Consider the following 14,132-nt stretch of genomic DNA (forward strand, 5'->3'; position numbering starts at 1 on the left):
GACAGAGGTATTAGTAGTATATCTGAAAGTTTGATTGGCTGACTTACAACGAATAACATCTTAATAATGTGCATTTTCTACCTATAGAAGAAACTTTAACTCTAAATGTATAATACTGAAAAGTACACTTATATGAGGAAAAAGGGAGATTACATCTAAACGTTAATAGGGAGGTATGTATATAATAAAAGATGGCTTATCAACAAAAGAAATTTATATATATATTTTTTTTTTTTTTATTTCTGGTATCAAAGGATGATTTATATCAAATATGATCTGCATATTTTCAAAAAGCTGAAAATCCACAAAGGCACATTTCTTTACACGTTACAAATGCAGGTTAAGTTTCAATCTCATTGCAAAACTGTGCAACGTAAGGTACAGAAAATGTAAGATATTAGAGTTATGTTATTGACATACACAAAATAGGCTGTAATGGCTTTGTCATTGATTGCGTGCTAGTATGGCATTTGATTTTTCTTATGAAGGCAGTACCAGAAAAATATACATTTAGATAATATTTCTAACAAGTAAATAGTAGTAGAACTTGTAGAAAACAGACTTCCTTTTCTTCTGTAAATTCATAAAAAGCATTGGAGATCAAGAACAATTTGAGGAACATCTCTGCAGCAGTAAGTTATGGCAGGTGTCACACACACGTACAGGCTTCGGGTATGATGGCAGTGAAAGTTCATTACTTGAGCATGTATTGCAAAAGATATCTCCACAATTTCGACAATGATGCTACAAAATAAAGAAAGTAATGTTTATGAATTAAATATACTTAAAAAATATGCCCAATCCTCAGAATGGGGTGACTTATTGAGGTGTTACTGTAATTAGTCATGTGAAAAAATGGATTTTTGTAAAATCTTACCGTAAAATCCTTTTCTCTTAGCTCATCGACAGACGTAGTCCTCGGTGATACACCACCTTCGGGTTATGTTACCTCCGCAGGAGCAGGACTAGACAGGAAATTAAAAAGCTCTGGCCACACCCTAGGGGCAGTCCCAGAGGGTATATCCTCTCTCTCTCTGCCTCAGCAAATCAGTTATGTGAAAAAGCAGTGCTTAGAGAATTTAACCCAACCCAACTCCAAAACAGAGGGGCGGGGACTACGTCTGTCGATGAGCTAAGAGAAAAGGATTTTACGGTAAGATTTTACAAAAATCCATTTTTCTCTAGCGCTCATCGACAGACGTAGTCCTCGGTGATACACCACCTTCGGGACGTCCCAGAGCAGTATCACAACTGAGGGGTGGGAAAATGGAAATCAAATCCCAATCTAGAAGGCCCAACCGGTGCCAACTAGAAGTTTACAATGCTCATCCTTAATGATGAGACTCAACAAAAAAATTTTCAAACAGAAAAAAACCCTCGAGGTAGACCACCGGTCTCCTCAAATTGCGGCCTGCAACACCTTGCGGCCAAATGAGGCATCCGCCGATGCCGTCACATCAATTTTATAGAATTTTGTAAAGGTATGTACCGACGACCAGGTGGCCGCCTTACATACCTGGACCACTGACGCCTGATGGCGAAAGGCCCAGGAAGTACTGAGCGCTCGAGTGGAGTGCGCCCTAACAGGGAACGGAGGACTCTGACCCTTAATAGAATAAGCCTGTACCACCGTCTGTCTAATCCATTTGGCAATGGTTGCGGCAGATGCAGGCAAACCCTTTCTGGGGCCATCCGTGATCACAAAAAGTGAATCCGTCTTACGGAATGATTCCGTAGCTTTCAGGTATACCCTGATTGCCCGAACCACATCTAAGGAATGCAACGCATGTTCCCGATGATGCTTGGGCTGAGGACACAAGGAAGGTAGTACAATATCTTCATTCAGATGAAAATCTGAAACCACCTTAGGAAGAAAAGATGGCTTAGGATGAAGTACTACCTTATCCCTATGAATCACTAGGTATGGGGACTGGCATGATAATGCAGCCAGTTCTGACACCCTGCGAGCAGAAGTAATAGCCACCAAGAAGGCCACCTTCTGGGATAAAGTAAGCAAGGGAATCTCCCTGATGTTTTCAAAAGGAGGTTTCTGTAGAACCGACAAAACCAAATTAAGATCCCAGGGCGGTAAGGGCGCGCGGACTGGAGGAGCCAGGTGCCGCACCCCCTGGATGAAATTCCGCACCAAGGATTTGGTAGCTAACGGCTTCTGAAAGAAGATTGCTAATGCTGAAACTTGACCCTTGATGGTGCTCAAGGCTAGCTTCTGCTCAACCCCTTGTTGCAAAAAGGCCAATATTCGAGAGACCGAATAGGTACGTGGAGGAAATCCTAAAGATTCGCACCACGCAATATAAGTCTTCCATGTGTGATAATAGACTTTGCTGGAAGTCGCTTTCCTTGCTTTAATAAGGGTAGGAATGACAGAAGTAGACAAACCTCTGTCCTTCAGTACTTGGGTCTCAATGGCCAGGCCATTAAAACCAGCGACTGTAAAGCACGAAGGTAACTTGGTCCTTGAGACCACAGACACTCCCTGAGACGAAGTTCCCACGGAACGTCTGCGACTAGCATGTCCAAGTCGGCCAGGCCGGCTTGAGGAGGCCAGCCTAGAATTTCTAGGACCACTGGCGCTGATTGGATCTGAACCAGGCGTCCCTAGAGCTATCTGGCCCCGACCATCCGAGAAAGTCTGGTCGTTTTCTGTTTCCACACATTTATCAGATACCTGATAGTTATCAGGAAGGGTGATCTTTTCTGGTTGAACCTCAGGGACCGAAGTCACCCGACTAGAGGCTACTTGGCCTATCTGGTCAACCAGATCCGATTCCTGTGAGGTATCGGGACTAATCTTAGGAAAGGGTAAAGGAAAAGATCTATTCAGGGAACGGTAACTACCGCTTCCTGTGGTACTTAAATGTTGGAAGGGAAGAATCGCACCGGTAGTAGTGGTTGATGCTCGATCTGATGTCCTGAATACCGGTGAAAACGTCCCCCCACCCTGAAACCGGGTGGGGGCGCACCTTCAGGCTGTGTACTCCTTTGCTTCGGGATTGGCTGGGTTGGTCCTCTGCTTGTCCGACCAGCCCTTCTTGAATCCTCCTGGAGGAGTCTTGCCTTTCCCGCTAGTACCAGCCGGGCGCCCTTTATGGGCGGTAAAGAAAGGTCCTCGCTTGTTGCGAGGTCCCTTAGCTTTTGCAGCCTGTGGCAAGAAAGTGCTCTTGCCCCCAGTGGCATCCTTAATGATTTCATCTAGGTTGGCCCCAAATAGACGATTCCCCTGAAAAGGGAGATTGGTCAAGGTCTTTTTGGAACCTAGGTCAGCTGACCAGCATTTTAACCACAGCACACGTCTGAGGATCACTGCTAACTTAGATGCATGCCCTAATAAGGGAGTTGTGTCCAAGGCTGCGTCACAGATAAACCGTAGCCCTTGTATGATCTGTTCCATCAAATCAGATGTCTCCTGGGGAATATCTTTTCCCCTAAGATCTTGGCGTACCATTTTCGCCCATTCCGTAAGTGTCTGGGAAACTAGACCAATAACAATTACTGGTCTAAATGCTGACCCTATCAGAGAAAAGATAGTGCGGGACTCTGCTTCTATCTTTCGATCCACCGGATCCTTAAAGGACGAAGTGTCCTCCACTGGAATAACCGTGGCTTTATTCAGCCTGGAAATAGGCGGATCCACGACTGGTGGTACCGTCCATTTCTTAATGATGGATTCCTCAAACGGATAGCGTCTAGCAATACGCTTGGAAATAGTAAAGGTACGTTTAGAATGCTCCCATTCTCCTTTAATCTGATTACCAAAACATTTAGGTACCGGAAAAGCCTTCGCCATCTTGATGGGCTTATTAGTACCGAAAGGCCTCTCTGTTTCAGTTGCCTCTGCCGGTAAAGCCTCAAGTTTTAAGGTTTCTTGCACTGCCACAACTAGTGCGTCCACCAATGCTTCTTCCTGAATTATAGCAGGAGAAGAAGCGTCCTCCTCACTGTCTGAGGGGGCTTTACCTGGGATAACAGCCCTTGCAGAGGAACCTGCAACTGCCGTGACCATCTCTGAATCTGAGTCAGAGGTATCAGATGGTATAGGGGTAGGCGGGGGTCGCTTCCTTGACCCCCGTCCCTGACAGGCCGCCTCCACCCGAGCCACCATAGACTCCAAAATTGCTGTAAATGATTCTATACTCTGTGCACCGGCGGGTCCCGAGGCCCCCTCGAGGGAAACAGGTGGGGGAATATGTGTGGCAGGGTCCATGATAACTCCAGTTACTTCCTGGATAATATAATTCAAAAGAAAAAAACTTTTTTTTTTTTTCTTTTCTGACCCCCAGCGCCACAAAAAGCCCCTTAGTGTTACCTGCTAGGGATCCCTATCGATCGAGAGAGAGAGAGATAGACCCCCAGGCTCACCACTTGATGCTCAGAGTAAAACTGCAACAGCTTACAGCGCTGTCTTGACAAACAGGAAGTCTTTTGGCTGGCTGCCCAGGAAGAAGGGAGGCGGCTCCGCCCCTCTGCACGCCTTCCGGCGCCTCCCCCAAGCTCCACGAGGTGTAGGATCACCTCAAACATGGCCGCCCCCATGCTGGAGACACGAGGCTACGCCAAAATGGCGGCTCGTGCGATCCAGCAAAAAAAATGGCGGCGGCCTGTGCTGACTAGCGGTGTGCTGCAGGGCACACAACACTCTCTCTGCATGGGGATATGGCGTGGTTGGCGGTACCGGCCCTGGCGGACCGCATGGTCGTTCGGGAGGCCTGCTAATAGCTGGAGATCTGATTTGGAAGGCAGTCTACATGTCCGTGGCTTCTGACTGGTAGGTAGCTTATACTTAACCCATAAGATTCCCAGAATGCCACAGATTACATCTTTAAAACATGTATACAATAGATTGTTAGCTCCCAAACCAAGCCTCCTGGCTTTTTGCACACATAAAATCACACTCAAAGTAGGAGGATTTGTGACATGTTATAGGATAGAAAGAGCTCTTTCTTACCATACAGAGAGGGGCCCGCGTTCACCACAAAACCCGTCAGGGAAAAAGGGGGAACATACTACTCACCATACCGGAACCAGGCGGGCACCAACTCCTGACAGTACCCCTCTCCACCGGGGCGGGAGGGCTGTCGACCGATACGGACGCCGTGACTCATGGTCTTTGGCGTTTCAGCGAGACGTTTAACTCGCGGGTTCAGTCCTTTTAATGGGACTTTGTCGCGGCCGACCCAGCGCGGAGCTATGGCCTGCACGCGCTCGTAGGCTGAACTGGGGTGACCACCGGATCTCAACATCCAGCCCGTCGCCCAGTTCAGCTTTCTTGCTTGAAGATCTCACAGGAACACTGGAGAAAAAAAGCTGTCTAAAAATCCTTTTAGAAAAAAATTCTTGCCAGGACCTAAGATCCCAGCAAGGTATCTAGGTCCTTACTCCTAACTAGACAGAAAATAACTGATTTGCTGAGGCAGAGAGAGAGAGGATATACCCTCTGGGACTGCCCCTAGGGTGTGGCCAGAGCTTTTTAATTTCCTGTCTAGTCCTGCTCCTGCGGAGGTAACATAACCCGAAGGTGGTGTATCACCGAGGACTACGTCTGTCGATGAGCGCTAGAGAAACACAAAACATGGGATAGTAATAACATAACATCAGCTATACCAGAGTAACAGATGTTTTTGATAAGGCTTGTAGGGTGTTCCCTAATGGCTTCACAAAGAAAAAGAATGTTGCAGATGTCTGGATACTATATAGCATTGAAATGGAGTCCACACTATATAGGCTACGATATAATGGCAACATTACAGTAAGTGACTCATCACAGGTGGCTATATAAGTATGGCACAGCTATGGTGTTACACCTTCAAACCTCAAACTGGAAAGCCACGAGGCATGATACCATATGTCTGTGTATAATATGCCACCATATTCCTGTAGATCTCTGCATACTGTTAGAGAATTATGAGACCCACCATCATTATTTAAACTGTCACCACAGGTGGTGATCCCTTCTGAGTCCTCTCTGGGGAGCTCTCTAAAGGCTATATGATTGCTTGTTTGTGATAAGCAGCCACCTTTTCCTTTATTGAGCACCTTGGGATGCATGCAGCACTCGGAGGAGAATCATCACTGACACTTTGCAAAATTGATTTTATGTAGAGATTGTTTTATTTGCTATTTTGTAATGGGACTTTTTATAAGCCTCTTAACCACTTGCCGACTGCCTAACGACAATTTACGTCGGCAATCAGCCGACAAAGCCAGGCAAAGCGACGTAGGTCTACATCGCTAGCCTGTGAGGCTCTGGGGAGCGAGTGTGCGCCGCTGGAGGCGCGCTCCCGCTCGCTCACGGGCCCCCCGCGCGTGTGCCCGGCGGACCTGATGTCACGATCGTTGTTAGAGCGGGAGAAAGGCAGGTGGCAAATGTAAACACAGCCGCCTGTCATTCTCCCCTGTGTAAGAATGGAGATCACACTGTGTTCCGTGAAAAAAACCTACCCGTGAGAAATGCCTACCCTCACTTCCGGTGCACGGCAGTGTGTGTAACGCGGCGGTTACATTAAAACAGCTCGGCTGAAATAGGAGTAATCTCCACTCCTATCCCTGTCACTTCCCTGATCTGGGCTAGTAAATATAAAAGCGGCGGCAGGTGTATGAAAAGATAAATCACGGAGCCGAGAGCCGCTTTTATATTTACTAGCCAAGATCAGGGTAGTGACAGGGACAGGAGCGGAGATGACTCATATTGCAGCACAGCTGTTTTAATGTAACCGCCGCGTTACACACACCGCCATGATCATTTCATACCCTTCGTGCATGCACACTAGTCAGCTCCTCAGCTGTTCCATTACGTATCCCGGCTGTGAGCATGCGCACTCCTACGCTGCTCAGCTGTTCCTCACAGGAAGTGACGAGGGTAGGCATTTCTCACGGGGTAGGTTATACTCACGGAACAACGGTTCTACTATGTAGGACCATTGATCTCTGTTCTTACACTAGTAGCCACATCCAATCACAGTAAGAATCACGCCCCTAGGGACACACTTAACCCCTCCCTCTCAAATAAAGTTAACTCTTTCCCTGCCAGTGTCATTTTTACAGTAACAGTGCATATGTATAGCACTGATTACTTTAGTAATGTCACTGGTAACCTCAAAAGTGTCAAAAATGTCAGTCAAGGGTCCGATCTGTCCGCCGCAATGTCGCAGTCCCGCCAAAAAATATCGCAGATCGCCGCCATTACTCGTTAAAAAAAAAGACAAAAATCTTTCCCTTAGTTAGTAAACGCAATAACTTTTGCGCAAACCAATCAAAATACGCTTTTTGCGATTTTTTTTACCAAACATAGGTAGGATAAAACAAATTGGCCACAAATGTTAAAAATTTTTGATTTTTACATTTTTTTTGTGGAATTTCATATAAAAAATTTGAAAAATATTGTTATTTTTGCAAAATTGAAGCTCTTTTTTTGTTTATAGCACATGATCAAAAAATCGCACAGGTGATCAAATACCACCAAAAGAAAGCACTGTTTGTGGGAAAAAAAATACGTCAAATTAGTTTAGGTACAGCGTCGCACGATCGCGCAATTGTCCGTTAAAGTCGCGCAGTGCCGAATTGCAAAATAGGCCCTAGTCAGGAAGGGGGTAAAATCTTCCGAGGCTTAAGTGGTTAATTACTTTGGCTCTTCAACACAGAGATCTATAATAGCACCATATATGCTTATAACATTTTTTCACTTTATATACTTATATAATGTCACCATTTTATTTGATACAATATGAATACTTTTAGAATTGAGTAAGAATTTTATGTCTTGCAACAGGTAATTGATTATAATAAGGTGTGTCACGTTTCACACATGTCACACTTTTTGAGTTTTTGATAGTGCACTTGTTTCTTTTTCTTTCCATATATGCTACTCCCATTGTTCAGGGAGTCCTAAGTGCTGTGATCGTACTTAACCACTTTAACCACTTAAGCCCCGGAAGATTTGGCTGCTCAAAGACCAGGGCCTATTTTGCGATTTGGCACTGCATGACTTTAACAGACAATTGCGCGGTCGTTCGGCGCTGTACCCAAATGAAATTGACGTAATTTTCCCCCCCACAAACAGAGCTTTCTTTTGGTAGTATTTGATCACCTGTGCGATTTTTACTTTTTGCACTATAAACAAAAAAAGAGCGACAATCTTGAAAAAAAAAAACAATATTTTTCCCATTTTTTTTTATATGAAATTCCCAAAAAAAAAAAAGTAAAAATCACAATTTTTTTACATTTTAGGCCAATTTGTTTTCTGCTACATATGTTTGGTAAAAAAAAAATTTTTACCAAATTTTTTATTGCGTCTACTAACTACGGGAAAGATTTATGTCATTTTTATTGTTTTTTTTTTTTACTAGTAATGGCGGCGATCTGCTATTTCTTTGGCGGGACTGCGACATTGCGGCGGACAGATCGGACCCTTGACTGACATTTTTGACACTTTTGGGGGTACCAGTGACATTACTACAGTAATCAGTGCAATGAATATGCACTGTTACTGTAAAAATGGCACTGGCAGGTAAGGCGTTAACTTTATTGGTGATCAGTGGGTTAAATGTATCCCTAGGGGCGTGATTCTAACTGTGGGGGGGCGTGGCTTGTGATGTAACCACAGAGATATACGATCCTACATAGCAGGATCGTATGATCTCTGCAGTTACACCAGGGAGAATGACAGGCGGCTTTGTTTACATTAGCCGCCTGCCTTTCTCCCTCTCCAGTAGGAGATCGCGAGTGACCGGCGGACATCGGAGCCACCGGTCACTCGCGCAGGATGTTAGTGAATGAGCGGCGCGCGCTCGACTCCTAGAGGCTCGTGGGCGAGCGACGTAGCCCTACGTCGTTTTGCCTGTAGGGGGCTGACTGCCGCAGTAAATAGTCGTGCGGCGGTCAGCAAGTGGTTAAGACCGGAGGATTTTCCTGCTTAACGTCCAGACCACTTTTTTCAACTTGGCACTGCGCGACTTTAACGGAGGTATTTGATCACCTCTGCTCTTTTTATTTTTTGCGATATTAATAAAAAAAAGAGCGAAAATGTTGCCAAAAATTGACATTTTCTACTTTGACAGTTTAAAAATATCCAATATATTCAATTTTTGTCATATATTTAGGCCAAAATGTATTTAGCTACATGTCTTTGACAAAAAAATTCTCAATGAGCGTATTTTTATTGGTGTGCTCAAAAGTTATAGCGACTACAAACTATGGTGTAAATACTGGAATTTACGCAGCTTTAATTTCGGACTGCCTATCTCAATTCTTGAAGTGCTAAAATGGCAGGGCAGTACAAACCCCCCCAAATTACCACTTTTTGGAAAGTAGACATCCTAAGGAATGTAGTGAGAGGCATGTTGAGCTCATTGAATGTTTAATTTTTTTGTCACAGGTGTTTGAAAAATGACTAAAAAAAAAGAAAGTTGTCATTGAAATTATATATTGCTCACGCATGCCATGGGCATATGTGTAATTACACCCCATAATATATTCTGCTGCTTGTCCTGAGTACAGGGATACCACATATGTGAGACTTTTTGGGAGCCTAGCTGTGTACGGGACCCCGAAATCCAATCACCAACTTTAGGTTTTCTAATGGCGTAAATTGTGCATTTCACCTCCGCACTACCTGTCACAGTTTCAGAGGCCCTGAAATTTCAAGATAGCACAAAACCCCCCCAAATGACCCCATTTTGCAAAGTAGACACTCCAAGCTATTTGTTGAGAGGCATGGTGAGTCCATGGAATATGCCACAAGTTTCGAGAAAATTATTATTTTTTTTATTTTTATTTTACACAAAGTTGTCACTAAATGATATATTGCTCAACCATGCCATGGGTATATATGAAATGACACCCCAAAATACATTCTGCTGCTTCTCCTGAGTATGGGGATACCCCATGTGTGAGACTTTTTTGCAGTCTAGCCGAGTACAGGACCCCGAAACCAATCGCCACCTTCAGGCTTTCCAAGTGCGTAAATTGTTGATTTCACACCTACCTATCACAGTTTTGAAGGCCATGAAATGCCAAGATAGCACAAACCCCCCCCCCCCCAAATGACCCCATTTTGCAAAGTAGACCCTCCAAGCTATTTGCGGAGAGGCATGTTGAGTGTTTTGCAGATCTCACTTTTTGTCACAATGTTTTGGAAATTTAAAAAAAAGAGGAAAAAATGCATTTTCCTGTTTTTTCTTCATTTTCCAAAATAAATGAGAGCTGCAAAATACTCGCCATGCATCTTAGCAAATACCATGGGGTGTCTACTTTGCAAAATTAGGTCATTTGGGGGGGGGGGGAGGGGGGGTTTGTGCTATCTTGGCATTTCATGGCCTTCAAAACTGTGAGAGTTAGTGAGTGAAATCAACAATTTACGCCCTTCGAAAGTCTGAAGGTGGAGATTGGTTTTCGAGGTCCTGTACACAGCTAGGCTCCCAAAAAGTCTCACACATGCGGTATCCCTGTACTCAGGAGAAGCAGCAGAATGCATTTTGGGGTGGCATTTCACATATACCCATGGCATGTGTGAGTAATATATCATTTAGTGACAACTTTGTGTAAAAAAAAAAAACAAAATAATAATAATAATTTTCCCGAAACTTGTGGCAAAATATAAAATATTCCATAGACTCACCATGCCTCTCAGCAAATAGCTTGGAGTGTCTACTTTGCAAAATGTGGTCATTTGGAGGGGTTTTGTGCTAGCTTGAAATTTCAGGGCCTCTGAAACTGTGACAGGTAGTGCGGAGGTAAAATAAGCAATTTACGCCCTTAGAAAACCTGAAGGTGGGGATTGGTTTTCGGGGTCCCGTACACAGCTAGGCTCCCAAAAAGTCTCACACATGTGGTATCCCTGTACTCAGGAGAAGGAGCAGAATGTATTTTGGGGTGTCATTTCACATATACCCATGGTATGCGTGAGCAATATATCATTTAGTGACAACTTTGTGTAAAAAAAACAAATTGTCACCTTCCCGAAACTTAGGGCAAAATATAAAATACTCCATGGACTCAATATGCCTCTCAGTAAATAGCTTTGGGTGTCTACTTTTCAAAAAGGGGTCATTTGGGGGTGTTTGAACTGTCCTGGCATTTTATGCTCAATCTTAGCCACACATCACCCACTCTTCTAACCACTTGAAGACCAAGCCTTTTCTGTGGCTTTTTGTTTACATGAAAAAATATATTTTTTTTTACTAGAAAATTACTTTGAACCCCCAAACATTATATATTTTTTTAAAGCAAAGGCCCTACAGAACAAAATGGTGGATGTTGCAATTTTTTTTGTCACAAGGTATTTGCGCACAGATTTTCCAAACGCAATTTTTGCGGAAAAATAGTTTTTTTTTAATATTTAATGAAGAAATACACTATATAATTCCGAATTGTTTGGTAAAATTTAAATTTTTCTTTTTTTATTTATTTTGCTTTTTTATGTTATTTTGATACCTTTACTTTAATTTATTTTTTTTTTATCATTTTTATTGTTATCACATTGAATTTAAATATCCCCTATGATAGCAATCTGTAGTGACAGGTACTCTTTTTTAAAAAAAAAATTGGGGTCTTTTAGATCTCTCCTCTGACCTTGACCACTTTAGGACTGGAGGATTTTCCTGCTTAACGTCCAGGCCACTTTTTGCAACTTGGCACTGCGCGACTTTAACTGACAATTGCGCGGTCATGCAACGCCATACCCAAACGAAATTTACGTCCTTTTTTTCCCCACAAACAGAGCTTTCTTTTGGTGGTATTTGATCACCTCTGCGCTTTTCATTTTTTGCGATATTAATTTAAAAAAAAGAGCTAAAATTTTGCAAAAAAAATTGACATTTTCTACTTTGACAGTTAAAAAATATCCAATATATTAAATTTTTGTCATATATTTAGGCCAAAATGTATTTAGCTACATGTCTAAAAAAAAAAGTTTTTTCAGAAAGATTTGTCATTTTTATTGTTTATTTTTTTTTACTAGTAATGGCGGCGATCTGCGATTTGTTTTTTTGCGGGACTGCGACATTGCGGCGGACAGATCAGACCACTGACTGACATTTTTTACACTTTTGGGGGTACCAGTGACATTACTACAGTAATCAGTGCTATATGCACTGTTACTGTAATAATGACACTGGCAGGGAAGGGGTTAACACTGTTGGTGATCAAGGGGTTAAGTGTGACCCTAGGGGCGTGATTCTGTCAGGGGGCGTAGCTTGTTAGATCATCAAAGAGACATACGATCCATATGCCTCTTGCTTACTGACGTGTGTGGGGGGAGGGGGTTGTGTGACAGAGACACAGATCGCAGGTTCAGATATGCTGAATCCTGTAATCTGTCACTGTCTGTCACATAGGAGATCCGCCCGCTTTGTTTACACAAGTAGGCGGATTTCCTCACTCTGTCCCCGACGATCGGGGAAGAGCGGGGGTGATCACCGCCTCTCCTCCCCTGGCCCTCCAGGGGCACGCGTGCGCCGCCGAGAGGGGGCGGGATCCAGCGACGTAGGTCTACGTCGCCAGACCCATGAGAGCCACTTTGCCGCAGTACCCTCCATGTGAGCGGTCGGCAAGTGGTTAACGCATCTGAGCACACCTAAATTGGTGTGATAAAATGCTTTCCCAATGGCGCTGATTATTTCTGGCGAAATAGAAGTCATGAAACGCTCGTAGCTTCCGGTATCTTAGGCCATTGAGATGATTGGAGCCATTCTCATCTCCAATCAGCTCTATGGTTAGATAAGTGAACCACCGGATGCAGTCTCGGGTTAACAGGTGGGACAAGAGAGCCCGAGAAAAAACGCGGAAGGCGGTTGGAGGGGGGGGGGGGGGGGGAGTCCCCTCCCACTGCTTATAAAAGCAGTCTAGAGGCCAATTATCCGCTAGGATTGCTTTTACATGTAAGCCGACCGCTGGCTGTTAAAAAGATACCAAGATGATGCCTAAATCTGCAGGCATCATCCTGGTATAACCACTCAACCACTCGCTGGTCCTTGTTTGGCATATAGTGTAGGTTTTTTTTTTTTTCATGCAGCCTGTGGGCTGAATGAAAAAAAGAGAACCTAACAGAAATCTCTGCAGGAAAATTGTGTAGTATACGCACCATAACTGCCCAAACATCCAAACCTACTTATTTAATGGCGGGTATACATGACAAGCAGGCTCTCTCCCCCGGACTCAGTGGGGCATTTACTAGCCGTTGGGGAAGCCCCGGCGATTAGATCGCACAAGCACCAATTTGTAATTGAAAGATGTGTCTAAAAAGTGGCACGCTCGAATAAAAATTGTCCACGTACAAGTGGTACCCCTTTCCGAATAAGGGTGACACCAAGTCCCAAACTAGCTTACCGCTGCTCCCTATATAGTCTGGGCAGTCGGGGGGCTCCACAGTGCTATCTTTTCCCTCGTAGACACGGAAACTAACTGTATAGCCTGTGGCCCTGACACACAGCTTATACAGTTTTACCCCGTATCTGGCACACTTGCTGGGGAGATACTGTTTGATTTAAAGGTGGCCAGTAAACTTTATCAGGGACTTGTCAACGCAGACATCTTGTTCGGGGGTAAACAAGGCTGCAAACCGCTGATTGAAGTGGTCTGCGAGGGGCCAAATTTTGTGGAGCCAGTCATATTCAGGGTCTCCCTGAGGACGAGAGAGTTCATTGTCGTTGAAATGCATGAACCAAAATATTTGTTCGTATCGAGCCCTGGACATAGCAGCAGAGAACACGTGCATTTGGTGAATTGGGTCAGTAGACCAATATAACTGCAATTCACTCTTTTTTGTAATGTCCATGTTGAAGGATAGGCCCAGAAAGGTCTTAAATTCGGAAACCGTTATAGGATTCCAGCCGAATTCTCTGGCAAGGGGCAAATTTGGATTGGTGGTAATAAATTGACTAGCATACAAATTACTTTGATCCACAATAGATCTGTAAAGATCTTCAGTGAAAGAGCTCAAAAAAATTAGGGGGATTAAAACCAGCTGTTTCCACTCAAATTCCGGGTTGGGCAGTGAATGTGGGAAATACGGGCGCTGTAGAATCTGTGGGCTGCCAATTAGGATATGCCAGCGCTTCAGGGAGGGCACTATGGGCTCTACGGGCCTGTCTTCGAAATACGCGGTGGCTGCGGGCCAC

General features: G+C 44.1%; 1 protein-coding gene across 1 annotated transcript in view; it reads right to left on the bottom strand.

Annotated features, from left to right (window-relative positions):
• Window positions 1-239: 239 nt before the first annotated feature.
• RUFY1 (RUN and FYVE domain containing 1) overlaps window positions 240-14,132 on the bottom strand; it is a 372,133-nt gene continuing 358,240 nt past the window's right edge. The window contains exon 18 of the mRNA XM_082252884.1: window positions 240-744. Within this exon, the coding sequence (XP_082109010.1) occupies window positions 601-744 (144 nt within the window). The 3' untranslated portion in view covers window positions 240-600. The remainder of the gene's footprint in view (window positions 745-14,132) is intronic.

This window comes from Pelophylax lessonae, assembly GCF_965119305.1.
Source record: "Pelophylax lessonae genome assembly, chromosome: 4".
Lineage (NCBI taxonomy): Eukaryota > Metazoa > Chordata > Amphibia > Anura > Ranidae > Pelophylax > Pelophylax lessonae.